The following is a 21,818-nucleotide window of genomic DNA, read 5'->3' as shown; positions in this document are numbered from 1 at the left end:
CCCATTGTGAAATCTCTCATTAAGTCATTGGTGAAATCCACCATGAACTTTGTTTCAAATCCTTGGATCAAACGATTTCTTTGAAAGTTTAAAATTTCCCAATTACTTGATCCAAGAGTAAAACTTGAACCAATTTTAAACTCCGATTATGGTCCTGGGCATGAAAGTGTTCTCTGGCTTGTCATCATTTGGCTTCTGTAGACTTGGCAAACCCCAAACAAGTGGGTCTAAAGTTCTTCATTTATCTTTCCTTTTAAAACAGAGACATAGAAATTTCGGAGAACAAGGGATGAAAAAATTGAGCTCAAAGCAAAAGTAGTTTGACCTACCTACAAAGTAAATGAAATGAGATGTCCTTAATTGAATCATCAAATGACTGTTACATGGATCAAAGGTGGTAAAATCTATCAAAATAATAAGAGACAAAAACACTAGAGCATTTGGCATTTGATATTTTGACCTTTGACTGTTATTTATCTTATCTTATCCATATTATTAAAGAATATATTCTGAAAACTGGACTTATTTTGCATTTGTATTTATTTTATCTAGGTATAAGCCAACCTAGGAACCTAGTCAGCTTGGAGGGTAGCGTGTCTACCTTGAAAGCACTAGGCCGCGGGTTCGATTCCCGCCTGGGGGGGGGGCGGATTTTAACCTGAATGGATAATGTTTACTGTACCTGAGTGTGTTTACAATACTGCCCGGATTGGAATCGAACCCACGACCTAGCACATGAAATTTGTCAGGCACTTTCCAAACAGTCCGAGCTAACTGTAGGAATATTCATAGCATCCAGTTAGGGGGGGAAGAACCCTCTGATATCTCGTAGAGAGGAAAGGAAACAGTGCTTTTCTAGATTCGTAGTTAGGTACATACGTAGTAGGTAGGTAGGTACCTACCTACATCTAGACTCTAGAGCACGTTCTGTGAAAAAACAAAAAAAAAAACCACTACTGATTGAGGAAGCGAAATATAGCGATCGTGTGCACGGAGCTTAAAAAATGGCGGAAACAAAAGTGCCCGCGAAAATTAAAAAAAGTAAACAATGAAAATTTTCCAAAAACAGTGTAAACTGGGGAAAGTCTAAAGAAAATATATAAATTAAATTAAGAAATACCCAATTTCCTTTAAATTAAATGTGTTAGCCTCAGTTCAAATCTAATCGTTGAGGCCCAAGACCTGGAAAAGGTTTGAGCTCTCACAGCCATGGCTCAAAGTAACGAGGACAAAATCGGAAAGCTAGAGGATGAAGCTCTAAAGAGGAAAGAAAGATTGGCACAGCTGAAGAGGAAAGCAAAAGAGGACAACAAGGAGAAAGAGCAAACAGAAGAGGGCAAAAAGAAGTAAGTGAAGAATGCCTTCTATAATATGTTAGATGAGGGAAATGTAACTGCTGAGGTCTTATTGAGAATGTGAACAGAGAGGGCAGACAGGATAAAAGAAGCCAATTGTTCCGGGAACAAAGCTTATCTGTTTAGGATAAAGTTTGTCCCAAGCAGGAATCAAATCATGACCTGGAACATACAAGGCAGGCTTTCTACCCACTAGACTAAAATAACTAAGCTTGCTTGTTTTGCTCTAAAATATTTCAGAACTGTATATCACACAACTAGAGTTCAATTGAATATGTTTGATTCAAGTGAAACCAATTTTTGTTTAATTTCTGTATTATTATTTATTTTTTACTATATTTGTCCAACCTTCTGTTTGACTCATAATCATTCATCATCAACTTGATGATTCCAAAATTCACTCATAGCAATCTGTTTATCATTTCCAGACCCAAATTCAGAAGTTACCTACCTTTAGATGAAGAGTTGAAGAATACAGCTGTAATACCTCAAGCTAAACCAGGAGATGTGGAATCAATTGTACGGGAAGAATTAGAAGCGGGCAAAAGTACAGTTGTTATTGATGAAGTGGTAAGTCGATAGACTGCAGTTCCAATCCCTCGGATTCAGAAGTTCTAGTTTTTTAAACCCTGGAAATTGAACGGGGGACTTTATAGGTACATGACAAGCAAATGTGTTACCACTGAGCTAATAACTAGAATATTGTATTGATGGCACTGGCTATTAAAGAATCAATCACAGATTTGTAGCATGAAAGACTATATTAGTTTCAATATGCAGAATTATGGCTCTTTGATTCTATTTTACAGAATTTATGTTGGTGTTAACAAATGTTCAAATTGACAATGGAGTAATTTTTCCCCAATAGTTCGCTCCAAGGCAGGATATTTACACAAATTAACTAGTGTTCTCTAAAAAAAAAAAAAAAAAAAAAAAATTTGGGCACAAATTGGGCCTTTTTTTAAAATTTTTCTCTTTCCAATTTTCCGAAAAAAAAAAAATATTGGGTCATGCTTTAACAGTTTGCTCTCTCTACATTTCAGGACCTCACCAAACTTGCACCCAGAAAGCCCGACTGGGATTTGAAACGGGACCTGTCCAAAAAGCTTGACAAACTGCACAAACGTCAACAGAAAGCCATTGCAGAACTTATTCGGGAGAGGTTGAAAAGTGGACTGACTCAAACATATGATCTGGCGACAAAAGTCACCTTGGGAGCAAATGCAAACAGGAAACTTGATGTTGAGGAAGAAGATTAGGAGAGACTTAGTATGCGGTGAAAATACTTGAGGATTGGTAAACTGAGGTGAGTGATTTGATTAGGATGGTAAAAAGACAGGGTTTTTCATAGAGGGAAATGTAACAACACAAGAGCTGGTATTGTTATCCCAAAATTGAAGAGATAGGAGAAGCCCTCTTCCCGTTCGCCATCGTTAACGAATATTGTCTTCGTTGACTGTCATAACAGGACTTCGAACTTGCCGTCCGGTCCCATCACAACATTCATGATTTATGTCAACTGTCAACCGTTTCAAACCAGTGGTGGTCGTCGAAAATCATTGGAGTAAACATTTACTTGTTTCATGTTGTGAATTACGTATTTTAAACAACAAACAAGTTTTGTTCTATTGAATATTTACTTATTTATACATTTTTTTTTCTTTCTTTTTTTCGAATAAGGCGTTTTAACTCTTAATGTAAATGGCTGGAAATTAAAAACAATCAAATATGTTAATAAAGATCTAGTTTATAAATTATTGAAAATAAAAAAAAAGTCCAAAGTTTTCTTGTGTAGTACCTACCTACCTACCTACGGTACGTAAGAATTTTTATGAACAATCAAAAAGAATCAAACAAAACTTAGTTTAAAATAAATATGAATCAAACAAAAGTTTGTTTAAAATTAATTTTTAACATCCCACGTTTGGCAGGCAATGCACTGCCTGACAGCCTGACTGCCTCGTGAGTCGCGCTGCATGAGTTTCATTTCGTCTCCACAAGGTTCGTTTCTTGTTCCACTAATATGCACTGCCTGACAGCCTGACTGCCTCGTGAGTCGCGCTGCATGAGTTTCATTTCGTCTCCACAAGGTTCGTTTCTTGTTCCACTAATAGTTTTTCCTAGCGTTCATTATTAATTTCATTTAAATCTATAACCCAACCTGCACTTTTCGGGGTGTAATTAGGATTTTTCCGAGATAGTTTTTTCAGTGAGTTTTTGTATCCAATAGTACATTGTTAACCCTTTCGACTCCTCGTGCTGGTGCAATATAGATTCTTTAAAGAAATGACTCAGATGACTGATTTTCTGGTGAGTAACAAATTTGACTCTTCTCTTTCCATGATCACCAAAATTTTCTAGTGGCGTTTTTGGAGATTGTGTTGAAGAAGGGATGTAACAAAAATTTGTTACAATGAAAATGAGGAGTGTTAGATAGTTGATTTTTTTAATATGGGGTGGTATTGTTATAATTTTCCTCTCTCCCCCCTCCCCCCCCATTTTGTTTCACTACCTCTTATCAACCCAACTCCCTATACGTACCTACCTTTAGGGATTTGAAGAACTCACTCCTTACACATCTCTTGTTGATGACAGGTACCTATGTTGTTTATGGTTTTGGTTACTGTATGGAGTATGGTACCTACGCCTTGTGTTTACAATTTTTGTCCTTATTGTACTCTTTCCTCTTGTATTGTATTTATTTCTCTTTTGTATTTTTGTTTTGGTTATCAATTTATTTCTTCAGTCTTGGATTTCTTGTTTCCTTGGGTACGAGTGGTAGCTTCTTCCAGACTTCCACCTATTTCAGTGGTGGAGGTTTAGCGTTTAAGGGCGATGGGGTGGCAACTTCAGTGGTGTGTTGATGGTTGGCGCGGTGATGTGTATTTTCCCTTGGGGAAATTTTTGAAAAGGAGCTCATCTTGGATTTCCTATGGTTTAGTACAGGCGCTATCTCAGTTTCCACAGGGGGGCCGGTTTTGTTTCCGAAAGTTTCCCAAAGAAAAGTTACACCCTTATGCGAGGCCAAGTCAAGTGTCAAATTTAGCGAGGTGTTGCATTTTTTTTTTTTTTTTTTTTTTTTTTTTTAAACTGGAAGGTGACCATATGGGCGTTCGAGTGCTGGCTTTTCTCGCCCCCCAGGCCCACTGGGTGAGGTTAATACGAGGAGGCGAGTAGCTTGTCGCCGAAGGGAGGGTAAAACCCCCCGTCACTAGAAAACTCAGTGGTTCATACAGTAACATTAAACAGTACAGTAACCTTAGGATGGGTTTCACTAACCTTCGTTTTGGTTCATACAGTAACATTAAACAGTACAGTAACCTTAGGATGGGTTTCACTAACCTTCTTTTTGGTTCATACAGTAACGTTAAACAGTACAGTAACGTTAGGATGGGTTTCACTAACCTTCTTTTTGGTTCATACAGTAACGTTAGGATGGGTTTCACTAACCTTCTTTTTGGTTCATACAGTAATGTTAAACAGTATATTAACATTAGGATGGGTTTCACTAACCTTCTTTTTAGCCCTTAACAGCCTGTTAGCATAACAACCCTATTAAGCCTGTACAAATTAAATGGAACTTAACAGGCCGTTAGCTTAACAGGTCTTCTAGAGGCTGAAAAAATATTGGTGAAACCGACCACCAAACCTCTTTCACATAAGAGACTATGCAGCTGAATCATGTTCAACAATTTCCTTAATAACTTCAATAGTTCTGACTTGAAACCTACTCCCAGCATCATTATAGGATTGTGGCATGGATGTATGCAAGGCAAGGTAGTGTTACGTAGAGTGAAATCACCAAACCTCTTTCACTTAGGAGACTATGCAGCTGAATCATGTTCAACAATTTCCTTAATAACTTCAGTAAGTAGTTCTGACTTGAAACCTACTCCCAGCATCATTATAGGATTGTGGCATGGATGTATGCAAGGCAAGGTAGTGTTACGTAGAGTGAAAGGGATTTGAAGAACTCACTCACTCCTTACACATCTCTTGTTGATGATAGGTACCTATGTTGTTTATGGTTTTGGTTACTGTATGGAGTATGGTACCTACGCCTTGTGTTTACAATTTTTGTCCATATTGTGTTCTTTCCTCTTGTATTGTATTTCTTTCTCTTTTGTATTTTTGTTTTGGTCATCAATTTATTTCTTCATTCTTGAATTCTCGTTTCCTTGGGTACGAGTGGTAGCTTCTTCCAGACTTCCACCTATTTCAGTGGTGGAGGTACGATGTGGTGGCAACTTCAGTGGTGTGTTGATGGTTGGTGGGGTGGTGTGTATTTTCCCTTGGGGAAACTATTGAAAAAGAGCTCATCTTGGATTTCCTATGGTTTAGTACAGGCGCTATCTCAGTTTCCACAGGGGAGCCGGTTTTGTTTCCGAAAGTTTCCCCCAAAGAAAAGTTACACCCTTATGCAAGGCCAAGTCAAGTGTCAAATTTAGTGAGGTGTTGCATTTTTTTTTTTTTTTTTTTTTTTTTTTTTTTACTGGGGTTTTTCAGAAAAACCGCCGAAGTATTGGAAGAAGTAATGGAAGTATTGAAGAAAATGTTTGCCCTGCACGAAACCAAATTAATATGTCAAATGAATCAAATGATCTAATGAATATGTTGAAGTTGCAAGTAGCAACTTATTGTTTCATTACAAATTTTCATCGGTAAATGGTTTCTTCAAAACAAATTGATCCTATTGAGACTAGGGTTTCCAGACGTCCGGATTTTCCCGGACATGTCCGGGTTTTTACATGTTTGTCCGGCGTCCGGGGGGATTTTTGAAAATTTGGTGATTCTTCAAAGAAATGACTCAGATGACTGATTTTCTGGTGAGTAACAAATTTGACTCTTCTCTTTCTATGATCACCAAAATTTTCTAGTGGCGTTTTTGGAGATTGTGTTGAAGAAGGGATGTGACAAAAATTTGATCAAATGAAAATGAGGAGTGTTAGTTGATTTTTTTAATATGGGGTGGTATTGTTATAATTTCCCTCTCTCTCTCCCCCCCCCCATTTTATTTCACTACCTCTTATCAACCCAACTCCCTATACGTACCTACCTTTAGGGATTTGAAGAACTCACTCACTCACTCCTTACACATCTCTTGTTGATGACAGGTACCTATGTTGTTTATGGTTTTGGTTACTGTATGGAGGATGGTACCTACGCCTTGTGTTTACAATTTTTGTCCTTATTGTGTTCTTTCCTCTTGTATTGTATTTATTTCTCTTTTGTATTTTTGTTTTCTTTTTGGTTTTTCCTAGCGTTCATTATTAATTTCATTTAAATCTATAACCTAACCTGCACTTTTCGGGGTGTAATTAAGATTTTTCCGAGATAGTTTTTTCAGTGAGTTTTTGTATCCAATAGTACATTGTTAACCCTTTCGACTCCTCGTGCTCACGTTGAAAATGCAAAACCTTGCAACTTAGGTAAACAAATTTCATTTGAAACCTCAATTGAGGTAAACAATTTCATTTGAATTCGTGTTCGGAACTCGGTGAAAACTTTGGGTTTTTATGATTTGGAGCATTCTAACGCATGCGCGGTTCAGGTTTAAGGTCGTTGTCTTGGAAACGTATAATACACTCAGGCTGATCATTGCCTGGTTGTTGAGGTTTTTCGAGGATTGTTGAATTTGTTGAGATAAATGAGAAAATGAGAAGTTGTTTGAGAAATTGAGAATGTTTGCCATACTTTTCCAGTGTCGTGTTTCGTAGTTTTTCGTTCTTCACCAATATTACACTTTTCCAACTATCCAGTATGTAATTGTAATAATGATAGAAACAATTGAAATTTATTTAAAGAACTGCTCAGACATGGAGTTTCCCCGCAGAAAGTGAAACTAACCGCAGCTGCCCAGTGGTGTAGGGTACAGTACTGCTTCCGACTTCAACACCTTGAAAGTTCTAGTTCTAGTCCATCTAATGAAGATACTGTTCAACTTAAAACAAATTGTGATCTAAATAGTGAAGCTGAAACTAACACCAACGGAGAGGCTAAAGAAAGTTCGTTTGACGATCCTGAAAAAGAGAAACACATTGAAAGTTCTAGTTCTAGTCCATCTAATGAAGATACTGTTCAACATAAAACAAATTGTGATCTAAATAGTGAAGCTGAAACTAACACCAACGGAGAGGCTAAAGAAAGTTCGTTTGACGATCCTGAAAAAGAGCACAAAGAAGATGACGATAGTTTTACAATTTCAATTCACAAAATATTAGAAGAAAGTGACTCGGAAATCAAGTGTGATGATAGTGTTGATTCCAAACGAGAGTTTTTGTGATTATTTTTCTTTCCTTTCTTTTGATAGTGTTTTGATCTCTGAAAGTTTTTTCATTCCATTATTTTCTTTGTGAGTATGTACAAGTGCGTCTACGTTTTTCCTGATTTCCTTTTTCCTCCCTATTCTTTTCTTTCTGTTGGGTAACATTTCTATCGTTCTGTCAGTTTTTAATAGTGCCCCGCGTATTTCTGCACTTTCCGACAGGTGTCGCGGATTCTGCTTCGTGTCGGTATGTCCAAGACCCTGTTTAAGCTATCGTTTTACTCCACGCGTATTTCATAAGGTGGTCCTAAGTCCTAACTGCCGAGTTTCCAAGTCACACCGCAAGTGCGCAAGTGATGTTTGTGTGAAATCTTTGCGATTTGAAATTGCAAAATGAATCGCAAAAGTGTTTGTGAAATATCGCCACTACTGATTAGAATAGGTTTTGAAAACTACGATTTGTAGTTTGAAATAAGTAATAAGCTACTGTCACACAGATGAAATACGTCGTAACATATGTGGGTACGGGAATTTTTCTCCTATCCGCGTCTTGTTTGTTTGCCAAGTTATATTTTGGCAAATAAAGAGTTGGCTAAGGCGGGGGTCCAGAAAGTGGGATGGACCCGGCCTTGTACATATCTCAAAAAAAAAGGTTGACCAAGCATACATCCTGCAAAAAAGGATAAGATTCATTTTCAATTTGACTCGAAAAAAGTTTATTCCACGTTGAAAATACAAAAACTTGCAACTTAGGTAAACAAATTTCATTTGAATTTTGAAACCTCAATTGAGGTAAACAATTTCATTTGAATTCGTGTTCGGAACCCGGTGAAAACTTCGGGTTTTTATGATTTGGAGCATTCTAACGCATGCGCGGTTCAGGTTTAAGGTCGTTGTCATGGAAACGTATAATACACTCAGGCTGATCATTCCCTGGTTGTTGAGGTTTTTCGAGGATTGTTGAATTTGTTGAGATAAATGAGAAGTTGTTTGAGAAATTGAGAATGTTTGCCATACTTTCCCAGTGTCGTGTTTCGTAGTTTTCTGTTCTTCACCAATATTACACTTTTCCAACTATCCAGTATGTATTTGTAATAATGATAGAAACAATTGAAATTTATTTAAGAACTGCTCAGACATGGAGTTTGCCCGTAGAAAGTAAAACTAACCGCAGCTGCCCAGTGGTGTAGGGGATAGCCCGACTTCCGACTTTGGAGTGTCAAGTCATGTAGGTCAGGTCTCAGGTGATAAAATTTAGCGAGATGTATTAATCGGGGTTTCGGGGAACGACATTTGTCACAAGACCTTTACAACCGAAGTAGAAAATTAAAATAAGGGCTGAGATAGTGTTCACTCCAAACCAACAGAGGTGGGCGACCAAAGTATAGAACTTGAAGAAGAAGCCAAAATTTTGTGTGATGATTTAAAACCAGTAGTTGAAGTTCAAGAAAGCAAAGAAGATATTAAAGAAGAAAATATAGAAGATGTACCCATTGTAGAAGAAATTGAAAGTACAAATCTAGTGAAAGATGAGATTGAAGATTTAGTATCTACAGATAAAGAAGACACAAAATTAAGGATAGAAGCCGTTGATAATGAAGACTTGGTGGTCGCCGATAAAGGCGATTTAAAAGACAAAGTTACAGTAAGTACCAAGGAAGAAATAGAAGAAAAGCCATCAGCAGTCGATATTGAAATCTCCACTGTTGACAAGCCAGTGGATGTTAAACTAGATAATACTCCCCAAACTAATAATTTGACAGAACCTGATAAAAAATCAACTGAATCAGTAGAGAAACAGAGTATTGCTATTGAACAAACTGATATTGAAATTGGAGAAATCAAGTCTCCACTAAAAAGTTCTGCCAATGACACATGTTTAAATAGTAATAAATTAGAACCATCAATCTCACCATCTGAAGAAGATGTCATTCCAACCGATACCTCCAAACCTGATATGGATAATATCTCATGTATGGATGCAGAAATGGAAGACAGTTCATCAGAAAAAGTAGAAACAGTTAAAAGTGAATGCTATTGAACAAACTGATATTGAAATTGAAGAAATCAAGTCTCCACTAAAAAGTTCTGCCAATGACACATGTTTAAATAGTGATAAATTAGAACCATCAATCTCACCATCTGAAGAAGATGTCATTCCAACCGATGCCTCCAAACCTGATATGGATAATATCTCATGTATGGATGCAGAAATGGAAGACAGTTCATCAGAAAAAGTAGAAACAGTTAAAAGTGAAGCCGTGTCTGAAAATATGAACACTGAAGACCCTAAAAATGACGAAGGAAGTCGAAGTAAACCTTGTGATGAAGAACTTGACAGTGACATTTCTGAAGAACCTAATGCGAAGAAGATTAAACTTGATGTTGAAAATGATGTCGAAATGGTTAGTACAAGTCATAAAGACAGCGTTATTGATGGATCTAATGAAAACATTACAAAGACTGCTATCACCGAACCTGATGTTGAATTAATCAACTTAGATAAAGAGCAAAAAGATGAAATTAAAAAATCTAGTCCCGAGTCAACTCCAATTGTTGGATAAATTAGAACCATCAATTTCACCATCTGAAGAAGATGTCATTCCAACCGATGCCTCCAAACCTGATATGGATAATATCTCATGTATGGATGCAGAAATGGAAGACAGTTCATCAGAAAAAGTAGAAACAGTTAAAAGTGAAGCCGTGTCTGAAAATATGAACACTGAAGACCCTAAAAATGACGAAGGAAGTCGAAGTGAACCTTGTGATGAAGAACTTGACAGTGACATTTCTGAAGAACCTAAAGCGAAGAAGATCAAACTTGACGTTGAAAATGATGTCGAAATGGTTAGTACAAGTCATAAAGACAGCGTTATTGATGGATCTAATGAAAACATTACAAAGACTGCTATTACCGAACCTGATGTTGAATTAATCGACTTAGATAAAGAGCAAAAAGATGAAATTAAAAAATCTAGTCCCGAGTCAACTCCAATTGTTGAGTCAACATCTGAGAGTGAAGTTACGTCCAAATTAGAAGAAAGTCCTGTAGCACAACCTATTGAATCACAAAAACTTGATGAAATTGGGATTATAAATGACGAGACAAGTATCAAACCAAGTAAAATTAGTGAAACTATTACAATAAATGACGAATTGGAAGAAAACAGTGAATTATTACAAACAAATCAAAGTAATGACGAAAAATCAGTAAAAGAAAGTTTAGACAATCTACAAGCAATAAATTCAGCCCCCAAGAGTGTAGCAATACGTGATTCTGTTACTGCTGAGATCCAAGAAAGTGTTGTCAACACTTCGGAAAAAGCGGACCAAAATAAATCAAAGGATACAAGCAATCTTGAGGTTAACAAAGATTCGACAATAGGCGTTAGAATAATTATACTCAAACAGTACCTACACCTTGTTTCGTCTCCAGATAACATCAAGATTGTGCGCAGCGCCCGAGGCCCCAGTACCCCTATCCGTCTGACTACTGCTCCCACTTCTATGGCCAATAACAAGATTCAGCCAGGATCACCTCGCCTAGCATATGTGCCCATCTCTCAAGGATATAAGGTAAATCTGAAATGACTTGGGACCTAATTTAGTCTGTTTTGATCCGTTCTAAGAATTTTGGAAGAAACAAAAATAAGAGTACATTCATTTACCCACCTTATCCGTCGTAGCTTAACATAAGTGACTTCAGCCAATAAAAAGCCTCCGACTCTCTCAAGGCTATAAGGTAAGAAGAGTCAATCGAGCATTTGAATTTGAGTCGGTGTTTTATTAAAATTTAAATTTTACTTAAATTTTTTTGGGAAAATTCAATTCTGAGGTCAAAACTGTGGAGTGTTTATTAGAATGCTCTAAATTAGAAATTATTAATTTACCTAAGGCCATTTTATTTTTTATTTTATTATTTTTTTTTTCGGCCTCAAAGGGCCACAAAATTTTTAACACTATGGTTTCTGTTTTCATTTGTGCCCGTATATCTTCATCCTTGAAGAATGGTCGGCCTTTCTCTCTTTTAGCGAGTAGATATATTATAATATTTATTTTTTTATTATTATTATTATTATTTTACTTCTGGCCTTGTACCGGGTCCCTCGCAGCCTCAGGGACACTGCCCGTATTATCGCTATTTGGACCTTAGTTTTTATCCACCCTGATAACTGGGTGATGCACTTATTCCATTTTACACTTAGTGTTGAGGCTATTCTTTTCAGGAAGGATGTGAACTCAAGATGCAACGCACCATCAACCGAACAAATAAGTGGAGAAAAAGAGCCCCGAATATCTTTATTCTATTTTTTAATTATAATATTTATTCTATTTTTTACCCACAGTTACGGCCTGCCACGGGTACTACCGGAACTATATTGACTACCCTACCCAACACCTCAACTGCCACCACTACCACCTATGTCCTGGAGACCTCGGCTGGACTCATACCATTCCAGACAAGTAAGTATTTAACTTGATAAGGAGAACCAAAAGGAGATAAGGAGAACCTTCTTTGAAGTTCTGCACAATATATCTGCCTTTTGGTTCTCCTTATCAAGTTGACCCACAGAACTTATATAATATGAACTTACATATAATATACTATAGATAGAACTTACATAGAACTTATATCTAATATAACTTGATAAGGAGAACCTTCTTTGAAGTTCTGCACAATATATCTGCCTTTTGGTTCTCCTTATCAAGTTGACCCACAGAACTTATATATAATGAACTTACATATAATATACTATAGATAGAACTTATATATAACTTATATAAGGAGAACCTTCTTTGGAGTTCTGCAGAATATATCTGCCTTTTGGTTCTCCTTATCAAGTTGACCCACAGAACTTATATTCTTGAATAACTCGCGTACGGCTGGCTTTGGGAAATTTTAACTTAGCCTATAACCACCGCCATAAAAATATGAACCTGTGTACAAAATTTCAAGTTTCTACGACTTGCCCTTTAGACGGCAACCTCTTACAGACAAACAAACAGAAAACCTCTCTTATTAATAAGATTTATACACATCAGTAAACAATATATTTGAAGTTCCTACGATTTACCGTTTAGACGGCAACCTCTTACAGACAAACAAACAGAAAACCTCTCTTATTAATAAGATTTATAATTATCAGTAAACAATATATTTGATTTGATTCATACAGGGTCTGGAGAAACTCCTCTCGCGCACCTTTCTCAAATATTTCGCGTACGAGTCCTTTAGACGGCAACCTCTTACAGACAAACAAACAGAAAACCTCTCTTATTAATAAGATTTATACACATCAGTAAACAATATATTTGATTTGATTCATACAGGGTCTGGAGAAACTCCTCTCGCGCACCTTTCTCAAATATTTCGCGTACGAGTCCGAAGTGGGGAAACTTCGCGAACTTCTCGGTAAACTACAAGTAGAGAACGCGACCATCAAGACCCTGTGCCTAACGCAGGCTAAGCAGCTGAAGGAGCTGGGGCATGTGCATGACAAGGCGGTGGAAGAGATTCGCGCCTATCGGGGGGAAGAGAAGGGGCTGCCCCTGGCCCCTGTGAAAATAACAAGGAGTGTGGGGCTTCAAGTGAACGTAGTAGCGGCAGAGGTGAGTGAAATGTTGTTGTTGTTGTTGTTGTAGCGGCTTCAGCCGTGGCTGAATGGTCATGGTAGAATAAAGAAGAGATAACTTTTTTCTTCTGTCATATACCGGGGCGATAATATCTAGCCATGCTAAAAAAAAGACTTGTCCTGAAGCCGCAGTCAACCATCGTAAGGACTTGTGTTTGGTCTTTAAAAGTAGAGAGAACCCTTTGAAGAACTGCCAGCTACATAGTTTTATTATTATTATTTTTCAGAGATGTACTCCATATTTTGGTCAAAAACTCATTTATCACTGCTCTAAACGTTCTATTCCCTCATTACTTCACTGCCCTGTGCTTACTTTACTCATGCCCTTTTGAGCGGCTTCAGCTGTGGCTGAATGGTCATGGTAGAAAAGATAACTTTTTTTTCTGTCATATACCGGGGCAATAATATCTAGCCATGCTAAAAAAAAAAAAAGACTTGTCCTGAAGCCGCAGTCAACCATCGTAAGGACTTGTGATTGGTCTTTTAAAGTAGAGAGAACCCTTTGAAGAACTGCCAGCTACCTAGTTTTATTATTATTATTTTTCAGAGATGTACTCCATATCTTGGTCAAAAACTCATTTATCACTGCTCTAAACGTTCTATTCCCTCATTACTTCACTGCCCTGTGCTTACTTTACTCATGTCCTTATGTTCCCTTTCTTTTCCCCGCAGAAAAAGCGTACGGGCCCGGGCACCTACTCCCGCTCCGTCGCCTCCCTCAAGCGGGACCAGCGCGCCCGAAATGCCCCGCGGACACCGACCGCCTCGCCCGGTGCCTGGTCCTCCCCGCCTAACAAAACATCGCCCGGGACCTCGCCTCGCGTCGGCGTACCGCGAGCTGTGGTTCCCGTGCAGCGAAAGAGTCTGCCGGCGCTGACACCGCGCGCCGGGCGACCTGTTTCGGCTAGACCGATGACGCCAAGTCCGACGGGCGGGCTGAGGATCTGGTAGAAGGGGTAGAACCACGCTGCGATCAGATCGCCTGGCGTACGACAGGTAAGATCCTCTCTCATTGTTGTAAGAAATGTTAGGGTTTTTTTTTTTTTAATATTGACTTTTTTTAAAAGAGGTTGATAGAGAGAAGGAACTATAACTGCTAAGGCCTTATCGTCCCTAAATCGAAATGAGATGGGATAGTATAGAAGAAAGCTAGCCGTTCCGAGAACGAACTTTATCCGTTAAGATTGAGTTTAGAGAGTCAATTTATTATGCTGATCATAAGTGGGAACATGTATAAATGAGCCAGCCTAGTTCGCTTAGAGGGTGGTGCGCCTGCCTTGTGAGCGCTAGATCGCGGGTTCGATTTCTGCCCGGGACGATGAGGTTTCTTCTCGGAACGTCTGGCTTTTTCCTATCCCCTGCTATCTTACATTAGGGACCATAAGGACCTGATTTAAAAAAAATGTCTTAAAAATATCTGATTAGGTATCATATTTTGAGTTTGTACTTGGACTTCCAGGTGAATCTAGGCCGAGTCATAACCCGTGCCCCCATGATACGAACTACAGGGGTGTCTCACAACGTACCCCCCGGCACTAGTATCAGTGTAAAACCCAGTGGCGTAGAAACTATTAATTTGGATGACGACGATGCTGGAAATGCACCTAGAAGTAAGTTTGTTTGTTTTTTTCCCCCCTTAACCTATGGAGGGAGATATGGTAAACGACATTTCAAATACAGGGAGCAGAACAGCTAACCCTAAGCAGCCTAGCTAGCTGGCGGTTCTATAGAGGGTTCTCTCTGCTTTTAAAGAATAAGCACGATGGCTGACTGCGATTCTGGACAGAGACCATCACCCCAGTGTATGGCAGATGAAAAAGATGTCTTTTCTTCATTCTGCCATTATCATTCGGAGAAAGCTAAAGCCGCTAAAACAACTAAAAGAACAGATGGGTGGAAGAGCTTCTTTTGGAGAATCCTGCCACATTAAACAAAGCAAAAGGAAAAAGAGAATCGCCCTTAACGAATGCACATTTGTTCACAACTGTGGCCAAACAAATGTTTCCGTTGTACTCATATAAGGTAAGGGTACCATTTATTCGCCCACCTAAAAAACGTACCATTTAATGGCCCACCTGCCCACATTTGTTTTTCTAATTTTTATTTTTATGACTACACTTTTTGAATAGCACTGGTTCGATAGCAGTCTTTAAGCCCTTTCTTTTGATGAAATTGGATCTTGAAAAAGTTCCTTGGTAACATAACTTTCTTCTTTTCGTATCTCTTAGTAGTACTTAGTACCTTTAGTGTTTGTTCAAGTTGCAATACACAATTACACACTGATATATTTTGATAATTTCACAATTTACTCCACTTTCTAGCAATTAAGATGTGTTTTTTCTGCACGTAACGATCATTGCTCAGTTGGGTAATTGGTAACATAACTTTCTTCTTTTGTATCTCTTAGTAGTACTTAGTACCTTTAGTGTTTGTTGGAGTTGCAATACACACATATACATATTTTGATAATTTCACAATTTACTCCACTTTCTAGCAATTAAGATGTGTTTTTTCTGCACGTAACGATCATTGCTCAGTTGGGTAAAGCATTGAATGTTTTTTTTTACTTCTAACCCCTGGGTTTGAGGTCTCATGTTAAGTCTTTTTTCTTTTTTTGGACATTATACTATTACTTCTTGCATTTCAAACGCTTTTTATATTGCACAATTACGTTCTCCAAATTTCCTTTTGGTCTTTTCTAATTTCGTTTGTATCTTACACTACTCTCTGTTACCTCTAACTTTTGTTTTATTGTTCTTGTGTGTTATTTTTAATCTTTTGTTTCTCCCCATATAATATCGTTCCTGATTTTCAAACAATGGAGTCTGTATCTGTTTCAGGGAAACGGAAGCCGACTCCAAACTGGATCCAATGAAGAAGCAGCATCTGTGGCGAATGAAGTTCAAGTTGCATCAAATGAAGTACTAGAAATAATGCACGTTGCATCAAATGAAGTAACAGAAGAAATGCACGTTGCATCAAATGAAGTAACAGAAGGAATGCCCGTTCCATCAAATGAAGTAACAGAAGAAATGCACGTTGCATCAAATGAAGTAACAGAAGGAATGCCCGTTCCATCAAATGAAGTAACAGAAGGAATGCCCGTTCCATCAAATGAAGTAACAGAAGGAATGCCCGTTCCATCAAATGAAGTAACAGAAGGAATGCCCGTTCCATCAAATGAAGTAACAGAAGGAATGCCCGTTCCATCAAATGAAGTAACAGAAGGAATGCCCGTTCCATCAAATGAAGTAACAGAAGGAATGCCCGTTCCATCAAATGAAGTAACAGAAGGAATGCCCGTTCCATCAAATGAAGTAACAGAAGGAATGCCCGTTCCATCAAATGAAGTAACAGAAGGAATGCCCGTTCCATCAAATGAAGTAACAGAAGGAATGCCCGTTCCATCAAATGAAGTAACAGAAGGAATGCCCGTTCCATCAAATGAAGTAACAGAAGGAATGCCCGTTCCATCAAATGAAGTAACAGAAGGAATGCCCGTTCCATCAAATGAAGTAACAGAAGGAATGCCCGTTCCATCAAATGAAGTAACAGAAGGAATGCCCGTTCCATCAAATGAAGTAACAGAAGGAATGCCCGTTCCATCAAATGAAGTAACAGAAGGAATGCCCGTTCCATCAAATGAGGAAAAACTATTGAAAAAGTGCAAGTTATTTCAAATGAAGTAACAAAAGAAACAAATAAAGAAATCCAAGTTGCATCGATTGAAGAAATGCCAGTTCCATCAAATGCAGTAACAGAAGAAACAATTGAAGAACTGCAAGTTGTTTTAAATAAAGAAATCCATGTTTCATCGATTGAAGATATACAAGTTTCAAATGGAGAAATGCAAGTTGCATCAGATGAAGAAAAAGAAGAAACAAGTGAAGATGGTATACAAGTTGTTGTCAATAAAGTAATCCAAGTTGTGTCTAATGGAGAAGCAGAAGAATCAATTGAAGGAATACAAGTTTCGTCAGATGAAGATATTATACAAGTTGTTTTCAATGAAATAATCCAACAAGTTGTTTCAAATGGAGAAATTGATGAAACAAATGAAGACATATATGTCTTGTCAAGCGAAGAAACACTATCGGTATCAAGTGATGACTCCGAGTTAGAAATAACTCATGTTTCAAACTTTACACGGAATGGAACACCAGCTCAAATACCAACAAATGAAGAAATAGCATCAAATGAAGGAACAGTATCAAATAGAGAAATAGCATCAAATGAAGAAGCAGCATCAAATGAAGGAACCGCATCAAATGAATCAGCATCATTTGTAAATACCCAATCAGCTTTAAACGAAGACACCCAATCTGTGGCAAATAAAGAAACAGATGTCCTGTCTGCAGAAAAAGCCTCACAATACGTTCTCACAGGGAAATCACCGAGCAATATGCTAGATGTGACGCAGCCTTGCAAATTTTTCACCTTGAATTCCGAAATCAAGAGAACGTTCCTCGAAAATCTGCTAAAAGAGGAAGCGGCGTTTTCGGATTTGGTTGAGGCAAATTGTGCGAGAGGGTGTGTCAGTGCTGTGGAAGATAAAGGGGAAGAGTGTTCCAATGTTGCAATGTCTTCGGATTCAAGATCTGTAACAGATCGTTTCTGTGGTCTTGATGATTTGGAAAAAGAGTGCCCCTGTCCCAATGTTGTAATGTCTTCTGAGTTGAGTTCTGTAACAGATCGGTCCTGTAATTTTAAAGATTTGGCAGAAGAGTGCCCCAATCCAGATGTGTCTAATAATTTTGAAGAAGTTGAAGTCCTATTCAATGCTTTTGACTCTGACAAGTGCGGCTCGCCTTGTGACGAAGATGTTGAAATATGTGGTCCTCCCCCTGGTTCATTTTCTGACCTATATGATTCTCCGTTTGCCGAAAGTTCCGCAAATGTGAACCGCAGCGCTTGTGTCTTGAGAGGAGTGAAAGAAGAGCTCATAGCGTCTTGCGTGATAAAGACAGAACCAGTGGAAAGTATTCTTGGGCCCAATTTTCAACCATTGGTAGTTATCAGTGGAGACGTTTTGAATACCGAGGATTTTCGTAAAAACCAAGAGATAAGTGAAGAATTTATCAAATTGGAAGCAAGACGAAAGAGCGTGGCAAAAGGAAAAAAAGTGGAAAGTAAAGACAGAACCAGTGGAAAGTATTCTTGGGTCCAATTTTGAACCATTGGTAGTTATCAGTGGAGACGTTTTGAATACCGAGGATTTTCGTAAAAACCAAGAGATAAGTGAAGAATTTACCAAATTGGAAGCAAGACGAAAGAGCGTGGCAAAAGGAAAAAAAGTGGAAAAGGCACACCCGAAAATTCTTGACACAAATCAGCACAACCGGGGAGAAATTTTTGATTTGGATTTGTGCACACCGAAAAGTGACGTTACTGCTGGTACAAAAAGTCCACATGTGAGACTAAAGAAAGTCTATCCGTCTGGGAAGAAAATTGTTCGAACGAAAGGGCGGATACATTTTTGTATTTTCTGCAAGAAGAATGTGCCACCCCAATATAAAAAGTAGTAGTCTTACCAAAGTAGTACCAAATAGTAGTCTTAGATCGACCCCCATTTCTCCCTCACAATACAAAGGGGCGTATTTGTCATAAGTTCTTTCTTTCCAGATATTTGATGATATGGACACAGAGACACAACAACACCAACAACAACAACAAGACCAACAACAACAACAATCCAAAAAGACGCCCCTGACAGCTGCTGAGAGGCAGCGGAAATATCGGGAAAAAATGAAAGACGACAATCCAAAAAGACGCCCCTGACAGCTGCTGAGAGGCAGCGGAAATATCGGGAAAAAATGAAAGACGACCCGGAGTATCAAAGGAAACAGAAAGAACAAGATGCATTGTCCAAGCTAATCAGAAGAGCTGTACACACGGAGGAGATACGAGAAAAAGAAAAACTAAGAAAACGGAGGAATAGAGAAGAAGCCAAACTCAGGAATGAAGTGAGTCCTCAAGCCATTTGTATAGTTTCAAATTTGTTTCTTTTGTGACGAAAATTGAGACAGATATAGTTTCAAATTTGTTTCTTTTGTGACTAAAATTGAGACAAATATAGTTTCAAATTTTTTGCTTCCCATAATTCCACCTTTTGAATCATTGGAAAAAGAGGATTATATCCAAAAAATGAATTAAATGAAGAATAAAGTTCAAGAAAGACAGAAAAAAGGAATAGAGAGGAAGCAAGAATCAAACAGGAGAAAGTGAGTCATCAAGTAATTTGTATATTTAAAAAAGTTTCAAATTTGCTTCCTATATCTCCATCTTTTGAAATCGTTGAAAAAAGAGGATTAGATCCACCAACTGTAATAAACGAAGAAAAGTTCAAAGAGGAGAAAATAATACCACCCCAATTCTCCAAACATTTATTCATGATGCATAAGGAGGAACCCCAAGTTGAGGCCATTTTAAAGTTGGATCCCACAGATGCTATCAGGAAATGGCTAATGAGTAAGATTCGAATGGAAGGCGATATGGCGAATAGAATAGAAAGGAATTCGAATGGAATGATGAAATCTGGAAGGCACCAAAAAGAGCCTGAAAGCAGGCTGATGAAGGCTAAAAGAACGGCTAGAATAAGGAAAGTAGAAACGGTAGAATGTCCATATTGCAAGCGAAAATTGAGGGGTAATTTGAAGAGGCATATAAGAAGACGGCATCTTCGCTTTAAAACACAAGTAGCTGGATTTGTGGAAGACAATACATCACAACGAGAAGGTCAAACTACGGTGAATTTTGACCAAGAAAATCATAGGGAAAAGGCACATGAAAACTCGAGAAAAACTGAGCAAAGAAGCAATACTTCGACGGATGACATTGAAAAGATTGACGCTTTGCCAACACTGTTAACAAACACTCAACATTGCAAGGAAAACGAACATACTCTAGCCACTAGTTTGGAAGAATATGCAATGGACAATGCTGTTCTTGAGCAGGCTGTACCTAGGGCAGATATATTGTGCAGAACTTCTTTGAAGCATCCTGTAGAGGCAGATATATTGTGCAGAACTTCAGAGAAGTTTGAAGCATCCTGTAGAGGCAGATATATTGTGCAGAACAGAACCAAAGCCAGATATATTGTGCAGAACTTCAAAGAAGATATATTGTGCAGAACAGAACCAAAGGCAGATATATCTTCAAATATATCTGCCTTTGGTTCTCCTTATCAAGTTGACCCACAGAACTTAAATATAATGACTGTTGAAACCCTCCAAGAGAAGTAAGTATTTGTTTAATCAGATATATCCTGTTTATACTACCACAATAGGGCTGCCTGGAAGAGACTGACGAGAAACGCCGACCGGCCGACCCTATTTAAATAGGGAAAGGCTAGGAAGAAGAAGAAGAAGAAGAAGAATTTAAACTTATTGTCCCTTTGAATACCACTAATGGGAGAATTATTTTTTATTAATATTTATTAGAGTGTTGGGAGAATTTTAATAATCCAAAAAGGAGTTTTTAATGATATAAATCAGAAGCCTTCAGAGCTGCAATAAATAAAGTTCGCCTGACACTGATGATTGCCAACCTCCGTCATGGAGAAGGCCCTTGAAGAAGAAGATACTACTAGAAGGAAACCAAAAATTCCTTTACTTCTTAGGCTATTGTCCCTTTGAATACCAGTAGCCTTAGGCTACCAACCTCAGTGGTACAGTGGTTAGCGTGGTGGACTTCGGATCTGGAGGTCGGTGGTTCGAGTCCAAGTCAAGTCAAAAAATTTAGCGTAGTGCATTAAGCGGGGAACGACATTTGTGACAAGCATTTATGCATTGTCCCTTTGAATACCAGTAGCCTAGAAGGAAACCAGTCAATTGTTTTGAAAAATCCAATTTTTTCTCATATTTGGTCTTCATTGTTTCCATTTCACCTGTTCTTGCAGATAATGTGCGCCTCAATTTGAAGCCAAATGCCACTGCCAGCCAACCTTCGATTTTCAGATTTTTCCCTTTACTTACTCATCAAGACTTACCATCCTGTCAAGTTTCTAGGACATCGGGAAGTGCCTCATAATTTTGATGAGTGAGTCAGTGAATCAGTGAGTTAGTCAGTCGTAAAATAAGCGATTTTCGAACCGTTTTTTCTACCCCTTCCGGTAAAGCTAGAACTTCGAAATTTCGCAGATAAATTAAGGAAGTATATGTTAACATATGATCCAAATTTCGTGAGATTACATTGAAAATTGACGGAGTTATGATAGGGGTAAAAATGCGTCGAAATGTTTCGTGTAATATACACACTGTTCCTTTTAAATTCCCTTAGGCTACCAGTCAATTGTTTTGAAAAATCCAATTTTTTTCTTATATTTGGTCTTCATTGTTTCCATTTCACCTGTTCTTGCAGATAATGTGCGCCTCAATTTGAAGCCAAATGCCACTGCCAGCCAACCTGTGAAACTCAATTACCTGGGAGTAAGTATCTTTATCTTTGACAATACGGGGTTATTGCCCGTGATTTATGGTGAATTTCACCAATGTCTTAATCATTGAAATTTCACTAGGTAATGGGAGAATTTTTAATAATCCAAAAAGGAGTTTTTAATGATAT

At 38.1% G+C, this 21,818-nt stretch overlaps 4 protein-coding genes across 4 annotated transcripts in view; all 4 read left to right on the top strand.

Moving 5' to 3' along the window:
* The first annotated feature begins 1,055 nt into the window (after nucleotides 1-1,055).
* LOC103511861 (coiled-coil domain-containing protein 12) overlaps nucleotides 1,056-21,818 on the top strand; it is a 35,203-nt gene continuing 14,440 nt past the window's right edge. Inside the window, exons 1-3 of the mRNA XM_008476605.3 lie at nucleotides 1,056-1,346; nucleotides 1,784-1,925; nucleotides 2,399-2,622. Of these exons, the coding sequence (XP_008474827.1) occupies nucleotides 1,210-1,346; nucleotides 1,784-1,925; nucleotides 2,399-2,614 (495 nt within the window). The 5' untranslated portion in view covers nucleotides 1,056-1,209 and the 3' untranslated portion in view covers nucleotides 2,615-2,622. The remainder of the gene's footprint in view (nucleotides 1,347-1,783; nucleotides 1,926-2,398; nucleotides 2,623-21,818) is intronic.
* On the top strand, nucleotides 6,158-10,184 carry LOC103512032 (zinc-regulated protein 8-like). Its single transcript, XM_017445203.1, has 4 exons — nucleotides 6,158-6,181; nucleotides 7,189-7,606; nucleotides 8,964-9,647; nucleotides 9,685-10,184. The coding sequence occupies exons 1-4, from the start codon at nucleotides 6,158-6,160 to the stop codon at nucleotides 10,182-10,184; spliced, it is 1,626 nt and encodes a 541-aa protein (XP_017300692.1).
* On the top strand, nucleotides 18,392-20,826 carry LOC113468525. Its single transcript, XM_026825492.1, has 3 exons — nucleotides 18,392-18,767; nucleotides 19,629-20,379; nucleotides 20,760-20,826. Exons 2-3 carry the CDS (start codon nucleotides 19,646-19,648, stop codon nucleotides 20,824-20,826), a joined length of 801 nt encoding a protein of 266 aa, XP_026681293.1. The 5' UTR covers nucleotides 18,392-18,767; nucleotides 19,629-19,645.
* Nucleotides 18,885-19,320, top strand: LOC113468559 (small heat shock protein hspG3-like). The gene is made up of 2 exons (XM_026825561.1): nucleotides 18,885-18,979; nucleotides 19,048-19,320. The coding sequence occupies exons 1-2, from the start codon at nucleotides 18,891-18,893 to the stop codon at nucleotides 19,265-19,267; spliced, it is 309 nt and encodes a 102-aa protein (XP_026681362.1). The 5' UTR covers nucleotides 18,885-18,890; the 3' UTR covers nucleotides 19,268-19,320.

The sequence above is a fragment of the Diaphorina citri genome, unplaced genomic scaffold (genome assembly GCF_000475195.1).
Source record: "Diaphorina citri unplaced genomic scaffold, Diaci psyllid genome assembly version 1.1 scaffold35, whole genome shotgun sequence".
Taxonomy (NCBI): domain Eukaryota; kingdom Metazoa; phylum Arthropoda; class Insecta; order Hemiptera; family Psyllidae; genus Diaphorina; species Diaphorina citri.
This window is presented reverse-complemented; position numbering and strand designations above follow the sequence as displayed.